We start from the raw sequence: 16,721 nt of genomic DNA, 5'->3' as shown, positions 1-16,721 counted from the left end.
ACTTCCCTGGTGTTTGATGCCCCTTGACAGTGGTGCGGAGGACGGGGAAGGGGTTTTGTAGGAAGCCCCTTCCTTGGATTTGTCTGGGGTTTTTCTCATGGTGAGACAGGGGGGATGGGTTTAGGGAGGAAGACCCCCGAGTCAAGTGCCCCGAGATGGCGTCAGGGGACGTGCCATCACCATGGCTTGTCACTGCGGACGTTGGCCTCGGTCCCCTGGCTGAGGTGGGCAGTCAGGTGTCTCCACTCTTGGTCACTCGCTTCCCCTCTGCATGCTGGGGCTGGAGAGGGACACTCTGTAAGCCCTCCCAGAGAAGGGAGTCCTTCTCTGTCTCCTTGACGGCAGAGAAATCGACATACATTATTTGGAATTGTTCTGCACAGAAAATTTGCCTCTTTTCCCTATTTATTCATTCATTTATTTACATCTTTATGGACTCATAAGATGTATTTTGTTGCTCAAACTGTTCCGGCGCTGGCCATGGAGAGCTCTTCTGGTTGATCACTGTGTTTTCTTGACAACTTCTTGCAGCATTTAGTAGCCAAAATTCATCAGAGACCACGCTCTGCTGGGCCACCCCTGAAAAGTACTGCGTATATTCCAAAGTGAAACTGTGTGACACGGTACTGCATGAGACCCTCCTTCTCTCTGGGCTTTGGCTTTCTGCATCCAAAAGGAGGGAAGAACAGCTTAATATCCACGAGACCATCTGAAGGGAGCCCTCCGGCACTGATGTGTTATGATTTTCTGTGCCGACGAGCAGGTGCGTTCTGTCCCAGTGACTCCCCAGAACTAACCGAGTCTTGTTGCTATTTGTTTGCACCCTGCGCTCCGGTGGCTGATGTCTGCGCTCGGCCGGGTCTGCAGGCCACTCCAGGAAGAGACGGGGATGGACCCACTTGGCAGCCCCACGGAAGACACGTCCTGTAAGTATCTGCTTCAGTGTGCAGAAATGGGCACACTGTTTCCAGATCTCACTCTGCCTGAGGCTGAGACTATAGACATGTCAGAGGCCATACCTACTGGGTGGAGTGTCAGGGAAGGGGGTTGTTCTGCCCGGAAGCCTGGAGGGAAAGCAGCCAGGGTGGGTGAGAGACATGTGGGCCTGGTCACGAAGCTGGCATGTGGTGTTGCTATGTGTCCTTGAGGCTGGTTGTTCAGCCTCTCTGTGCCTCCGAGTCCTTATCTATTAAATACAGGTAGTGAGCTTCCTGCCGAAGGGGGCATGCAAGGACTTAATGAGGTGACATGTATAAAGTGCCCAGGGGTTGCCAGGCATAAAGTTAGCCCTGGGAAGGCTAAGCACTCAGGAGGGCTCAGGGCTCCAAGGTTCCAGAGGAGCTGCCGTGAACATGAGTTCTTCTCCGTGGCATCTCCTCAGAGTCCTGCTGGGGGCCCCCCTTCTGCCTGCATTTCCCCCTTGTGGCTCATCACAGTGCCCACCCTTTCTGAGAAAAGACTGACCAGAGAGGGACAGCCACATCCTTGACATCACACAGCACTAAGAGAGGGGTGCGTCCCCTTGGACCCCTGTTTCCTACTTCTGTACAATGAAGAGTGTGTAATAACAGTACCCCACTTCCTAGGTGTGGCTGGTTGAATAACAGCCCCCAAAGATATTCAAATCCTAATCCTGGAATCTGCGAATGTCCCCTCACATGGCCAAAGGGACTTTGCAAAAGAGATTTATTGAGTTAAGGAGATGGAGAAGACGTGATGGTGAATTTTATGTGTCCACTTGACTGGGCCACAGTACTCAGAGATGTGATCAAGCATTATTCTAGGTATTCCTGTTGAGAGTCACTTTTTTGATGAGATTAACATTTAAATGAGTAGACTCTGAGTAAAGCAGATTGCACTCCATAATGTGGGTGGGCTGCATCTAATCAGTCAGGGGCCATTAAGAGGAAGAAGACTCAGGTGTGGTTCATCCTGGGGCAAACCCTCTTCAGCTGTGAACATGTGACACTGGACAGGTTATCTGCTTCCAACATATGATGGTGGGACAGGCGTGGGATAGACATTACCTCTGCCTTGCTTCCCTGCTGGGGAGAAGTGTTGTGCGGACACCCCCAGGCTCCCTGTCACCATGCTATGACCTGCAGCTCTACCCCCTCCGGGAGAGGGAGCCCTGCTTCTACCAAGCACCCCTGACTCACCACTCCCCACCCGCTGTGCTGCCCTCGCCAGCCAAGTGGTCCTGGCAGTCACCGCCTCAGTGTCCCCATCTGTAAAGTGGGTGACGTGGCTTGCCACACCAGGTCATGGTGAGATCTAGAAATCATGTCATTTACCTCCCAGTGTCTCATGAAGCAGTCACCTCTGACCCGTGGCTTAGGGCCAGAGAAAGTCAAAGAAAATAAAAAGTGAGGAGCTGGTGCATGTAATTGTGGATTGATGAATGTCTTCATCTGGTGGGAGAGGGGCAGGGCTCTCCCCCTGGCTCGCTATTTTGTCCTCACCGTCCGCCGATGAAACTGGGGGTGACTTCCCAAGGTCTCTGGAAGAGTAGCCTCTTTCCCTCGAGCTGGCTTGGGGGCAGCAGGGGGGCACTTTCCTCGCAGGGAAGGTAATCTCCGTCATCCCCGAGGGGCCAGCTCTGCTCAGCCCGCTGTGGGATCGGCTCCAACCCCTTGGGGGCAGCCCCAGGGCAGGTAGGGAAGCCACTTTTTACAAGGAGACCAGAGTCCCAGCTCAGAGCGTCCAGGAGAAAGCAGTTCAAACCATGAGGCATGCCCACCCTGACCAGCTCCCGAGAGATCCGGAAGGACCTGCACCCTCCGTGCCTCAGTTTGCTCACCTGGTAAAGGGGATAATAACAGAACTTGCCTCGCATGGATATTGCAAACATGAAAGCACTTCGCAGAGGGCCGGGCCCACGTGGCATGGTGTCAGTTATTAAAGCGGCGAACATACGGAGAGGTGCAAAGTAGCACGGGGGGCGTTCTCTGCTGCCCGTGTCCCGAGGCAACAGTGACCAGATCCTGGTGGGTCCGGAGCTGGGCAGGGTGCCCGGGGGGCTCACCCCCTGTGAGTCCCATCTGGCAGATGGTAAAAGTAAGTCAAGCTTAGAGAGTCGAGGTGTCTGCAGGGTGGAAGGTTCCAGCATTGAACCCCTGCCTGCCCCAAAGGATGGCCTCTGACTTCTCACCATTCCACATGATGGGGCGACAAAGAAAGGGGACAAAGAAAGAACCAGCGAAGGTGATTTTGTCTCATTTTCCACACAGCCCCTCCCAACACGTTGAACTTCAACGGAGCTCATCGGAAGCGGAAGACACTGGTCGCCCCGGAGATCAACATCTCCCTGGACCAGAGCGAGGGTTCCCTGCTGTCTGATGACTTCCTGGACACTCCCGACGACCTGGACATCAACGTGGACGACATCGAGACCCCCGACGAGACTGACTCGCTGGAGTTTCTGGGGAACGGCAATGAGCTGGAGTGGGAAGGTGAGGCCCAGCGGCTCAGGTGGGGCAGGGGCTCCGACCCAGGGCGCACAGTGCAGCCCAGAGAGCGCCCGTCCCCTGCTGCGACGCCGCACGCGTTCTTCTTGTGGACTTGAGGGTTTTTCTGGGGGGACGTGGCTTTCACATGGTTCTCAAAGGTGACCAGGTCCAAAGTGAGGTGCCTGCAATGATTGCACAGGTGTGTGGGGAACATCGTGCAGGAGCAGGTCCTGACTGAGGTGCGGGGCGGGCGGCGGGGACACGGCAGGGGAGGTGGCGCCCGGCCCCATGCTCGGCCCTCGGCAAGACAGACGCTAGATGACAAAACACAGGTGCACAAGCTCTTTGCCGTGGTCGTCGGTGCTAAGAGGAAAGTGGGGTGAGGGCTTGGGACAGGACGGGGGGTGGGGGGCTCCCCTGAGGGGCGGTCCTGCCCCGGGGGTCACGGGGCCATGTCTGGGGACGTCTGGGGCTGTCACACTGGGGGTGCTCCTGGCATTGACGGGGGGGGGCAGGAGGCCTGCTCAGCTCCCCCCCCAGCACCCAGGACGCTCTGAGTTTTCTGCGGTGCCGAGAGGGAGAAGGATTTGTTTATTTGTTTATTTTAAAAAGATTTTATGTATTTATTTGACAGAGAGAGAGAAAGAACAGGAGCAGGGGGAGGGGCAGAGGCAGAGGAGAAGCAGGCTCCCTGCCGCCAAGCAGGGAGCCCGATGTGGGACTTGATCCCGGGACCCTGGGATCGTGAGCTGAGCAGAAGGCAGACGCTTCACCGACTGAGCCACCTAGTCGTCCCTGGTGTTACCTCTTTAGATGTTTGCTGGAATTCAGCCACGAAGCCACCTGGCCCTGGGCTTCCCTGTGCTGGGGGTTTCCATCACTGATCCGATTTCCCTGCGTGTTCAGAGGCTCTGGGTCCAAAACCAACAGAGTGCTCTGGGAGGCCAGCAAACGGGAGGCCCCAGAGGGCTTCCTGGAGAAGGTGGCATTTGAGCTGGGCCATGAAGGGAGAGTAGGAGGGGCAAATGGACGAGCAGGGCCTCCGGGCAGGGAGAAGTACATAGCCAAGTGTCACGGGAGGAAGATGAGGGTCACACGTCCGCAGACAGCAGGGGAGAGGGGTACCGGGCGGGAGGCTGGGACAAAACGTCTGGACTCAGGCGTCCCTTCTGCTCGCCCTGGCCTGCTTCCAGATGACACCCCCGTGGCCGCCGCCAAGAACATGCCCGGGGACAGCGCAGACCTGTTTGGGGATGGCGCAGCAGAGGATGGTGGTGCCACCAACGGACGCCTGTGGAGGACAGTGATCATTGGAGAGCAAGAACACCGAATTGACCTGCACATGATCCGGCCCTACATGAGGGTAGTGACCCACGGAGGTGAGACCGCACCCGTCGGGCTCCTCCTGGCTCCCGCCAGCCAACTGGAGGTCGTCAGAGGCCCTCTCTGAACCTCAGTCTCTTCATCTGAGCCACAGGGATGTTAAGTCCTCATCCCCGGGGGCGGGGGCGGGGCGGGCAGGCACGGACCGGCGGGGCGCACACAGGGGTGCCTGCGAGGGTGGCCGGACAGCCCAGGGCTCTGCTGACTCCCCCAGCCAAGGCACTGCGACTCAGAGCTGTACCCTCCGGGAAGGGGCCTCGCTGGCGAAGAGGTGGGCACCTGGGCCAGCTCAGAGCGCCAACCACTCCCTGGCCGCCTCTCCCCAGGGTACTACGGCGAAGGTCTCAATGCCATCATCGTGTTTGCTGCCTGCTTCCTCCCAGACAGCAGCTCCCCCGACTACCACTACATCATGGAGAACCTCTTCCTGTAAGTGGCTGCAAGAACCGCCCATCCTCACCCCCGGCACGACCCCGGGGGAAGGGGCGGTAGGCAAGTGCGGCACCTGAGACTCGGGGAGTTTGCGTCACCTGGCCGGGGACACCCTGCTACAGCTGGGTTATGACGGGGACAGACACGACACCTGGAGGGTAGCAGAAAGGGCTCCGTAAATCGTGATCACTCCGGTGTTTGTTATTAGGAAGGTTTCCGTCTTACCCGGTGGGGCTGGGGTGCCAGGTGTTCAGAGGATGACCGGTCAGAGCAGGAAGAGGCCCCAGAAAGCAGGGAGCCCCCCATCCCCCCCACTTATGGGGGGGAAGTAGAGGCTGAGACAGAGGAAAAGATTTTTCTAAAATTGCTCAGGGAGAGTCGGGGCAGGGACGGACCCCAGACCCCTCATGCCCAGTGCAGTGGACTGTCCACTGGGGGGTGCGTGTTCCCCAGCTGGATCTGGGGCTCTGAGATCCACCTGTCAGGATTCACGGAGACGCTGGATGAGGTCTTGCCTATAAAACACGTGGTGCCTAATAAGTGCTCCATAAAATTGTAATTCTGCAATGGTTATGCTCACTGACACTGATTTGGGGTGGGCTGGGCTCTACATGCACCCCCAGGCCGAGTGTGCCAGGACGCCCCCCCACCCCGCACCTGAGCAGGTGCCACAGGTGTTCAGTCACGGGGACTGGGGCTCCCTAACTCTGGCCCTCCCGCCGGGCCCCCCCCGTCTCCTGCACCTGTGACCAGGTACGTCATCAGCAGTCTGGAACTGCTGGTGGCCGAGGATTACATGATCGTCTACCTGAACGGAGCCACGCCCCGGCGGAGGATGCCCGGCATCGGCTGGCTGAAGAAGTGTTACCAGATGATCGACAGGAGGTGCGTGGTGGGGCGGGGCCGCTGGGGGTGCAAGGGCCCCGGGGCCCCCTGGAAAGCGGCGTGGTGGTCAGCCTGCCAACCGATGACCGCAGACGGGCGGTTTGAAACCCACAGGCGTGTTTGCCGTCCCGGCTCAGGAGGCCAGAAGCCGAGGAGCGGGGTGTGGGCAGGGCCGGTTCCTTTTGAGGCCATGAGGGGGAGTCTGTTCCCCATGTCTCCCGGCTCCTGGGGGTCGTCGGCCATCCTCGGCGTCCCTCGCCCCATCCCTGCCTCCATGGTCACGTGGCCTGTCCTCATGTGTCTGTGTCCAGACACCCCCTCTTTATACACCCCCAGCGATTGGATTAGGGCTCACCCTGCCCCGGTGTGACCTCGTTTTAGCGAAATACATCTGTGATGACCTTATTTTCCAATGTCCCGTTCTGAGGTCCAGGGGGGTCAGGACTACAACATAGGAATTTGGGGGGAGATGCAGTATGACATGACCACAGCTGGCGTTCAGAACCAGGGCGCCCCGGGAGATCTTCCAGGAATTCGAGGCAGCATGGCCACGCAGGCAAGAGCTCAGACTCCGAATGAGGTGGCAGCGGGACTAGATGTCAGTGTGGCCACCCACAGACTCCGCGATGGGGCCCAGCTTCACAGCCCCTCCTCCTCCCTGGAGACTGGAGATGAGCTCAGGGGGCAGGGGCGCCCGCTGGGAGCACAGGGGAGGCGGCCCCTGTTAGCTCCTCCCTCCCGGGGGCTTGCTTCCTCTGCTTCCCCTGCAGATTGCGGAAAAACCTGAAGTCCCTCATCATCGTGCACCCCTCCTGGTTCATCCGCACGGTGCTGGCCATCTCCCGTCCCTTCATCAGGTAACGACGCTGTGCCCTGTGCCCTATGCCGGGCCTCTTCCCGGGTTGTGTGCGTCTCCTGTTTTAATCTGTATTTTGCAGCATCTTTACCATGAATATGTATTGTTGCTTTATTATTTTTTTAAGGTTTTATGTATTTATTTGTCAGAGAGAGAGAGAGAGCACAAGCATGGGGAGCGTCAGGCAGAGGGAGAGGGAGAAGCAGGCTCTTCGCTGAGCAGGGAGCCCGATGCGGGACTCGATCCCAGGACCCTGGGAACATGACTTGAGCTGAAGGCAGTCACTTAACCGACTGAGCCACCTAGGCGTCACTGTATTGATGCTTTAAACCATTTTCAATCCCATGTGTTGTTATTAAGGGACTAGCACAGGAAAAATACTAGCAAGCAGCCCTCCCATAGTAAATGCTGGATACCTTTTCACGTTTACAACCACGACCTGAGAGGCTGATGCTGTCGCGAACCCATTTCACGGAGGAGGGAACTGGGGCTCAGAAGGGTCAAGGGACTCAGCCAAGGTCACGCAGCCAGGTCGCTAGGCCACCACAGTCCCCCCAGAAGTGAGCCCAGCTCTGTCCACTCCAGCATCTGTGCGGGGACCCTGAGGATGCCAGGAGGGTCTGAGCCCCTCCCAGCAATTATGTCACGAGCCGTGTGTGTTGGGGGTCCTTGAGACCACCCTCAGCTGTGATGATTCACTGGAAGGACTCACAGAACTCAGAGAAGCTGTTACTGTTTGCTACAGGGGAAGGATGCAGATCGAAGGTGGAAAGGACAAAGGGGTCCCCTCCCACGGACTGGTTGCAAAAGCCCTCAATTGTCTCTGTGATGATGTGTAAGAATAACAGAGGAAGTACCACCATGCAGCAAGCTCATTTTGCTCTCCAAGGTTTTCACAGGGGTGTAGCCACACGGGGATGGAGTAGCCAAGCGGCCGACCTTAGCTTCTGTCTTCGGGCGACCCAGAGGTCACACTGATGGGATGTGCCCAAGACACCCACCAGAGGTCACATCCTTAACACAGACTATGCGGCAGGGCTCAAGGCCCAGGTACCCAGGGCACTCAGCAGGCAGGGCATTCCAAGTGCTTACTGGCCACCTCCCACGAGCGTCAGGAATCCGTTTTTTTTTTTTCTTTGCAATGGGTGGGGTTTGAGCACTTCAACCTGCTGGGTTAATGCTTTACTGAGCGATGTAAAAGTGCCCAATATACAGATCAAGTAAAACAAAATTAGTCGTGTGAAACGCCCTAGTCGATCACATAAACCCGATATTTAATTTAATATGATTCATTGAATCGAATCGAGATCCTTCAAGGGGTGCCTGGCTGGCTTGAGCGGTAGAGCGCACGTCCCGCTCTTGATCTCGGGGTCGTGAGTTTGAGCCCCACGTGGGGTATAGAGATTGCTTACATAAATAAACCTAAAAAAAAAAAAAAGATCCTTCACGTCCACATTCCCAGTTAATGATGTGTGACGAGCTTGAGGGAAGGTCCACCCTCTGAAAGGATCACGCTCTCAGCGTGAACAATTTGCAAGGAGGTGACCTCAGCCCGTCTGAGTTCAAGGACTTGGCAGCACCTTAAAATATTTGCATACTAGTAAAATCAGGGGAGTCTGTGTGCTCATCACGGGCCGCGTGTGTAACGATGAACCCCCTGGCGAAACGGTGAGCACGCACCCCAGCCGAACAGAAGCGCACTCTGCTGTCCTCAGTATCCCCTAACCGGCAACTGACATTTGCCTCAAACACAGATAACTCTCTCACCCGTGACTGCTTTCCCACGAGCGAATTTTGAGGGTCTTGATTTGAGCTTTCAAAGCAAAAGAAAGAAGCAGGAGAGAAAAGTGAGCCTCCCCATTTACAAGCCGAGGAAAGCGGAGACCATTCTGAGCCCCCGGCGGCCCCGAGGCTGTGATTACAACTCAAGACGAGGCCGCTTTGTCCTGTGATGATCAGAAGGCTGGGGATGCCCCTCGCCCCAGTGAGGAGTTCTGCCTCCCAGGACCCCCCCCCCCGCCCGGCCCGCCACCGTGAGACAGGAAGCTGGCCCCACAGGCAGACAGAGCCTTGTCACTGTGGCAATTCCGGCATTGGTGTCCGAGGACCGGCATGCTGGGCGTCACCAGGTGGCGGTAGCAGGTGCGGGCTCTGCGCACCGTAAAATCCTTTCTAACAAATCAGCTCGGTCCACCCTGCGAGCCCTCCGGGCCGGACATACTCAGGTAGTGTGGACACGATTCCAGCCTGTCTGTCTGAGGCTCACTCCCTGCCCGCGGGCCCTTCTCATGACAACAGGAGGGAGACCTCGGGCTCCAAGAATAACTGTTTTTTTTTTTATTATTATTATTAAAAAAAGTGGTTTGAACTGCACGAAAGCAGTTGGCGCTGCTCATTCCGCCGCACACGGCCGCTTTGTGACTCTCCATGGGGAACGTCTGTCGTGCCTAATCAGTTACGAGCGGCCTTCTGCCGAGCGACGGCTTGCTTTTTCCCTAATGGACACTGTGAGCCGTGTAATTCATCACGTGTCTCCCTTTGCATCAGCCGCTGGAAAGCCGGAGCCGAATTTTCATCTCATCTCTAAAAATAGATAGGAAACGCCTTAGCACACTTTTGTAGACGTTGGGCTCTAGCTTACTTTTTTTTTTTTTACTGTTACTCGATTTTTATTTTTTAATTTTTTTTATTTTATTATTTCTGTAGTGCTGTATTCTCCAGGCCTTCTGTCTGTCATTTAGAAACATTATTTGACCTTGAAAGAAAGCGTATTTTACATTTTACCAGACTTAGTTTAATTAAATTAAAAAAAATAAATAACAGTAACCATGAGTTCAAAGCAGCAGCTGGTGACAAAGCTCGGCAGGGACCCTTCCCTTGACCCCGGTGCTGCTCTGTCCACCCCCACGAGGGCCGGGGGCAGGGACGGAGGTTTGATGGAAGGTGCTCAGCACACCTTCCGGGCTTAGACCGCAGGCCTCTCCCTCCTCCTCCTCCTGCCAGCGTCAAATTCATCAACAAGATCCAGTACGTGCACAGCTTGGAAGATCTGGAGCAGCTCATCCCCATGGAACACGTGCAAATCCCAGAGTGCGTGCTTCAGTAAGTGTCCCGCGTGCCGTGCGAGTGTCCCCCGCCCCCATCCCCCACGCCCCCCCTCCCCGGACCCCTTCCCTCCCCTCTCGGATGCCTGGGGAACCAGACATGAGCGGGAGCCGCAGAGCAGAGGGAAACACGGTGAAACATGCCCACGTGAGATAAGAGGGTAAGTGGGCCAGCAAGCCCCGGCCCACAGCTTGTTTTATCAATAAAGTTTTATTGGCACACAGCCACGCCCATCCATGGACGGATCCACTAGGGCTGCTTCTGAGCTACATCTGAATTTGAGTAGCTGTGGCTGAAACTGGCCTACAAAGTGGAAAATATTTACTCTCTAGCCTTTCGTAAGAAAACGGCCCTGATGGAGGAGCATGCTTTCTAACGGCTCTGTGCAGTTGCTGGTGCTGAATCAGGCCCCCCAAAAATCTGCTGAGTCGTATCTACCAGATGCTGGAATGAGACTGTTTCTCCGTTCCCAAGAGGAAAGAGAGTCCCCGGGCAGCACACGGACCGGGGAAGGAGGGCCGTGTCTGATGCGTTTTACTTTCTGTCTTCCAGGTACGAAGAGGAAAGGCTCAAGGCCAGGAGAGAGAGGTCCGTGCAGAGGGGCCGTCTCATTGGGGCTGAGTCAGGGCTGGGGCTGGGTGGGGCCCACAGTTGGGGGGCAGCTGGTGGCTTCTGCTCAGCAGGGACCGATGACATCCACACACACGGCCGTGTTGAGGGCTTTGAATCGGACGAGGGTTCTAATCCAGTCTCCCCCACTGAATCCCAGAGTGACATTAGGCGAGTAAAAAGTTCAGTTACCGTGAGAAATCAAGACAGTGGGACCCACTTAGCAAAAATGGTGGCTCCTAGTAATCATGATAAAATTAAGTTGTCCCTTGACAGAGGGGACAGAAGCTCCAACCTCACCCCGGACAGACTTAGAAATGCCCCTTCACTAACTGTCTGGCTCAGTTTTCATCCGTGGCATAACCACGAATGGCGGTCACAGGGACCTCGGGAGTATTCCAGTCCCCCCCCACCCCCCAGAGCAGGGCAGGGCCAGGATTCCTGACCGCATCTTACAGCCCGGGGATCCAAGGCTCAGAGAGGGCAAGCCACCTGCCCAAGGCCACACAGCGAGTCTGGGAGAGGGTTGGGGCTTTCTGTCATTGCCAGGCCCTGTGCCTGCCTCAGGGGAAGCAGGTGGATAAGAGAGTCGTGGTCCAGAGGGCTCCTCGAATGGCAAAGGAGAGGGACACCTCACCAAGTAAGGAGAGCGGGTCCCGCGGCAGGGTGGGTGACGTGGGCGGATGAGCCACATAAGGAGCAGAGGGTGTGGCAGCCTTGCACCGTGTCCTTCAGTAATGACGAGCCGTGGGCCGCACGGGAGGCCCAGGGCCGGCAGGACGCACCAGCCCAAGCCTTCTCCTCTACCCTCCCTCCCCTCCCCCTCTGCCTTCCATCCTGTCTTTCTCTCTCTTTTAATGTTTTATTGTGGTAAAATACACACAACATAAAATTCACCATCTCTGTCCCTCTGTCTCCCCGGATGGTGCCCACCTCCCCGGCCTCCCAAGCCTTAGCTGTGGAGGGAACAGAGACCAGCCCCGAAAGCCGGAGTCAGGGCACAGGGCGACAGCGTCCGCACGACGAGGGCCGCGGGACGAGGGCACGAGGTGTCAGGGATGACCCGCTGAGACAAATGTTCAGGGTCTCTCCTCCCCCGTCCTGCCCCCACTCATGCCCCCTTCCCCATGGCCGCCTCTGCCGTCAGTAACCTCTGGGGGATCTCTGCGCCCGCGTCACCCTCGCTGTCTCCCTCTGTCCCCAGCACCAGGCCGCAGCCAGAGTTCCTCCTGCCCAGGTCCGAGGAGAAGCCAGAGGCGGCGCCGGCGGAGGGCAGGTGGGTGTGCGGGTGACCACGGGCGAGGTTGGTAAGAGCGACCACAGCGCTGTCATGACGGGGACTGAGAAAGCGGTGGGAATGGCCAGCGTGATGCCGGCTCCGTCGTGAGTGCTCGGGATCGGGGTCCCTCTTCCCTCCACCCCGGGCCGTCCCCACGGGGACACCGCAGAGGCCAGCAGTTCCATTGAAACCATCGGGGCGCCTGGCCGGCTCAGTCAGTACACAGTGGGACTCTTGATCTCAGGGCTGTGAGTTCGAGCCCCACGTTGGGCTTAGAGAGGACGTCAAAAAAAATAAAGTTTTTAAAAATAAATAAACTATCAGTTGATAAAATGTAAAAGTCCACTCCTCTCCGGGGCTCGGCTGCCTGCCCGGGGCCGTGGGCCAAGCCCCTGCGTGGCTGGCCCCAGCCCCCCTCTCCTCTCCGGGGGCTTCTTCACGGAACTGAAATTCACATACAACAAACCGTTTTTTAAGTGCACTTTCCGGGGGCCTTTAGGGCACTGGCAAAGCTGGGCATCCTGCACCACTCTCTAGGTCCAGAACGTCACCCCAGAAGGGACCCCATACCTGTTAAGCGTTGTTCCCTCCCCTCCTCCCCTTTTCTTTCTTCACACCCAGCAAGTCCTCTGGCGCCTCGCCCTGGGATGGGTGGAAAACACAGCCCGGCTCCAGCCTTCTCCCCACCACCCACCTCTGCCCCGCCCGGCCCGCCTCCTGCATCCGACCCTCGTCATAGCCTCCATCTCCTGCCCTCGCGCCACCGGGAGGCACGGGCTGCCCGGACCCTGAGCAACCGCGGTGGTCTCGGCCCCTCGTCGCTGGCCCCCGCCTGCTCGCTGGTTACGCAGCAGACACGGGCCAGCCCTTCCTTGTACCAGATGAAGATGAAGCCGTGTCAGCCCTGGTGGGGCTCTCGGCCAAAAGCCAAGGCTCCTCAGATAGACAAATCATGCTAAGACGTCTCTCTTCCACAGATCTGCTCCAGGTACAGAAGATCAGGAGACGAGGTGAGTGGGACGCAGAGCCATCTTGGTGCCTGATTTTCCGGATGTCCCACGTGGAGCCCGCCGCATGAGAACCGCCCCACGATCCACTGTCTGGGGAGTCAGAGAGGCATCGGCTACCGGGACTCCAGGGTCTCCTCTGTGGCAGGCAGCCTGTTCTTGCACAACTCCAGGGGGCGCCACTGCCATGAGGCCCCGGAGCTAAGCCACATGGCGGCCCTGACTGAGACGCCGGCCTGGAGCCAGGCCCCGTAAAGCCCGGCTATTTATTTTTATTTTTAAGTACCCTCCATGCCCAACATGGGGCTTGAACTCGCGACCCTGAGATCAAGAGTCGTGTGCTTTACAGACTGAGCCAGCCAGGGGCCCCCAGCCCGGGCTGGATTACTCAGCCACGGGTACACCATTTGCCCACGGCCAGTCTCAGGGTCCCCATCTGTTCCAGATGCCAGGAAAAGCCTGTGTGTTGGGGGTCATGGAGACCACCCTCAGGTTCAGGTTTGCTAGACGGACCCACAGAACTCGACAAAGCTGTTGTGCTTACAACTGTGGTTTGTTGGGGTTTGTCAGAGAGACAGCACACACAAGCAGGGGGAGCAGCAGAGGGAGAAGCAGGCTCCCCGCTGAGCAGGGAGCCCGATGCGGGACTCGATCCTGGGACTCCCAGATCATGACCCGAGCCGAAGGCAGATGCTTAACGACTGAGCCACCCAGGCGCCCCAAGTGTCCGACTCTTGATTTCGGCTCAGGTCATGATCTCAGGGTCTTGGGATCGAGCCCCACATCGGGCTCCTCGCTCAGCATAGAGTCTGCTTGTCCCTGTCCCTCCCGCTCTGCTCCTCCCCTCATTCTTTCTCTCTCTAAAAATGAATAAAATCTTTAAAAATAAAATAATTAAAGACACAAAAGAAGAAACTGTAGGAAGCAATGGATGGATGGACAGACAGATGTGTAGGTAAATAGATGGTGGATGGAGGGACGAAGGACAAGGGGCTGCTTTGAAGCTTCCCTCTGGTCTGATTGGAGGCGCCAGCCCCAGGGCCCATTCTGCTACGGCACGGAGGGAGCGGTCCCCTTCAGAACCACACCTGGAAGGTGGGTGGCAGGCAGCAGGTACCCCTCTTGCTGCTGAGGACCCCCAAAGCCAGATTAGATCATGCTCTTGGATTCCACACATGGATGCATTCCCCGCTTGCTTTAAAAACAGTAACAATGACCTGACCTGTGTTTATCCCTCTCTAGCCTGTCCTGAGGTGACAAGAATACAGAGAAGGACAAGAAGAAGATTCCAGATGCCAAGAAACCTCTGTCAGACGCCCTCCGGCCCTGGACCTCATCCCCGCCTCATCCTGAGTCCCCGTCTTTGGAAGATGCCAGTCTCCTCCACCCATCTCTGAAACCCAGCCTCCTTTTTAGCTGCTTGAAAATATTTTGTTTTGTTTTGTTTTGTTTTAAACAACACAGTATTAGTGTGTTCCAGAAAAGGACCCGGTTCTCAGCCCTCCATCCTTCCATGCTCATGAGCTCATGGCCAAGAAGAGCAAGAAGCTCAGGGCATGGCCCGGGTGTCCTTGATGGCTTCAGAGACCCCCTCCCACTGCACAAAGTCCTGATTCAAGACCCTTCTCTTGCTTGTCACCTGGCCCACTTTGGAGCCACCGATGCCCACCAGCTCCCTGGCCGGATCTGGATTCGTTCTTGTGCCTTTTCTCCTAGAAGAGCCCCTGCTGCTCTGGGCATCCGGCCTGGAGGCTCAGCCCCCCACCTGTGCCGTGCCCCCGGGAACCTCCCAACCTTCCACCTCCTGGTTTTTCATCTGACCAGCTCCCCCATCTCTTCTGGTACCCACCTTCTTTGGGAGCATCGGAGCCCACAGCACCAGTGAGCTGCCGATAATTACCCCAGCCCTTCAGTTATAAAACCGCCCCTCCCCATCTAGAACATTCTCAAGCCCCTCTCACATGGATGCCACACCCCAGGGCAGTCCTGGTCAATACCTCCTACTAAGGGAATGAAGTGTCCCCACTTTCCCTGATCCCCCCCCATTGCAGGGTTGGGATGCGCCCCTCAGGCTCCCACCAAGGGGAAACAGGCTCTGAACTGCGTGAAGGAAGATACAAGGTATTACAGGCTTGAGTATTTGGAAGTTCACTTGGGAAAGGAAATCCCCGTGGCCTGGATGCTGTGCGGACCTGCAGTCAAAGGCGGCAAATTTACCTTGGACAAAAGACAGACTTCTCTAATGTGGCCCAAACACCCGTTGGGTGGCCGCTAGAGGTAGTGAGTTCCCCATCTGTGGAGGCATTTAAGAAAAGGCTGGGAAGCGCTTGCAGAATGTGGTCCTCTGCAGTCCCCTCCAATCTTAAGAGTCTCTATTTATATAAATCTGAGCGGAAGTTGACTGGGCACCTTCTCCGGGACCCTCCTCCTGGCTCTGCAGCTAGCTTCTTAGCCGTCAAGATTCATGCGCGCGGAGTATGAGGTTCTTGGCCTCAGTGGCAATGTCAAATGCCTCTCGACCTGGGACGTCAGGTGTTTGGAGGTTATTCCAACAGTGGGAAGGAGCCAGTGGTGTTCAGTGCTGAGGAAAAGGAATGCCCAACATTTTGCTGCACGGGAGAGGGTCCTGCACGTCAAGGAAAACTGTCCCACCCCAAACACCGGAGGCTACCACGTTGGAAAATGGTGAGTTTCTGAGCGAGCTTGGGCGCACATCTTCTGCGTCACAGCACTGCCCCAGGAAGGTGGGGACGCCTGGGGGCATGGGGGGCTCTTAAATGTGTGCTTCTGCCGTGTTTCCCGAATGCCGAATAAAGGACAGGACCGTGTTGGGGCCCAGATGTGTCACCTGCAGCCTGAGGCAGCAGAGACGGGCAGATGGGCCTCTTCCAGGCTGCCCTCCTAGAGACCCTACCCCCAATCTGCTTGGGGCCTGCCCCAAACTCCAGGCCTGGGTGGCCGGCTTGTCCTGCCCCAGGATCAACACGTGGACCCCAAAGCTGCAAACTCCCACCTTCATGCACGCAGTCGCCGCCCGGAGGCTGGAACCTGGCTGCAAGCTAAGGGATAGGAACGGATGCGGTCTAGCCCGTGCCAGTTACTGAGCGCCCCGGGAGGCGACAGAGGGACAGGAAGCAGCAGACCCCAGCCTCCCGCCCCCCACCCCCGGAGGAGCCTGCAGGCTGCACAAGAAATTGCAACGGGGTCCACCTGGCCCAGCGTGGCCGGCCCGCTGCCCCTCTGGACCACCAGCAGCCGCAGACAACGGGCAAGCGGGACCCAGGACCCCAGCTCGGCCGTGGCAGCCCCTCTGGGATCAAGAGAGACCCCGGGGGCGGGGGCTGTCCCCAGGCGCGAGAAGTCCCAGCGCACAGCTCCATCCAGAATGGGCCGGCTGCCGCCCGCACCTCAGAAGCGGCTTTGTGGAAGGCGTGTGTCTCCGGGGCGGTCGTGGCCAAAACGCAACGGACCCCGGACCCCGGACCTCATCGGAAAGGGACGCTGGGTTTTCCTCCCGGGACACAGGGGATGCGTCCTAAGTCGTAGCTCACACGCCCATCCTAACGACAGAGAATTTTGTGGTTTTTAAAAACAAAACAATTCATTAGGATTACTGTCATGATGTTCAGACATCATTTCCATGAGCTTTGGGGGATTTTTATGTGGAAATAAAGAAGCGGTAACTGAGAAGGGAGGTTTGTTACTTTTGTCCACTT

At 57.1% G+C, this 16,721-nt stretch overlaps 1 protein-coding gene across 1 annotated transcript in view; it reads left to right on the top strand.

Moving 5' to 3' along the window:
* ATCAY (ATCAY kinesin light chain interacting caytaxin) overlaps positions 1-14,937 on the top strand; it is a 28,814-nt gene extending 13,877 nt beyond the window's left edge. Inside the window, exons 3-13 of the mRNA XM_036116060.2 lie at positions 868-926; positions 3,231-3,452; positions 4,643-4,828; positions 5,159-5,261; positions 6,018-6,149; positions 6,920-7,006; positions 10,009-10,107; positions 10,663-10,698; positions 11,924-11,995; positions 12,976-13,008; positions 14,248-14,937. Of these exons, the coding sequence (XP_035971953.1) occupies positions 868-926; positions 3,231-3,452; positions 4,643-4,828; positions 5,159-5,261; positions 6,018-6,149; positions 6,920-7,006; positions 10,009-10,107; positions 10,663-10,698; positions 11,924-11,995; positions 12,976-13,008; positions 14,248-14,257 (1,039 nt within the window). The 3' untranslated portion in view covers positions 14,258-14,937. The remainder of the gene's footprint in view (positions 1-867; positions 927-3,230; positions 3,453-4,642; positions 4,829-5,158; positions 5,262-6,017; positions 6,150-6,919; positions 7,007-10,008; positions 10,108-10,662; positions 10,699-11,923; positions 11,996-12,975; positions 13,009-14,247) is intronic.
* The last annotated feature ends 1,784 nt before the right edge of the window (positions 14,938-16,721 follow it).

Source organism: Halichoerus grypus, chromosome 1 (assembly GCF_964656455.1).
Source record: "Halichoerus grypus chromosome 1, mHalGry1.hap1.1, whole genome shotgun sequence".
NCBI lineage: Eukaryota > Metazoa > Chordata > Mammalia > Carnivora > Phocidae > Halichoerus > Halichoerus grypus.
Note: the sequence above shows the minus strand (reverse complement) of the source record. Positions and strands in the feature narration are given on the sequence as shown.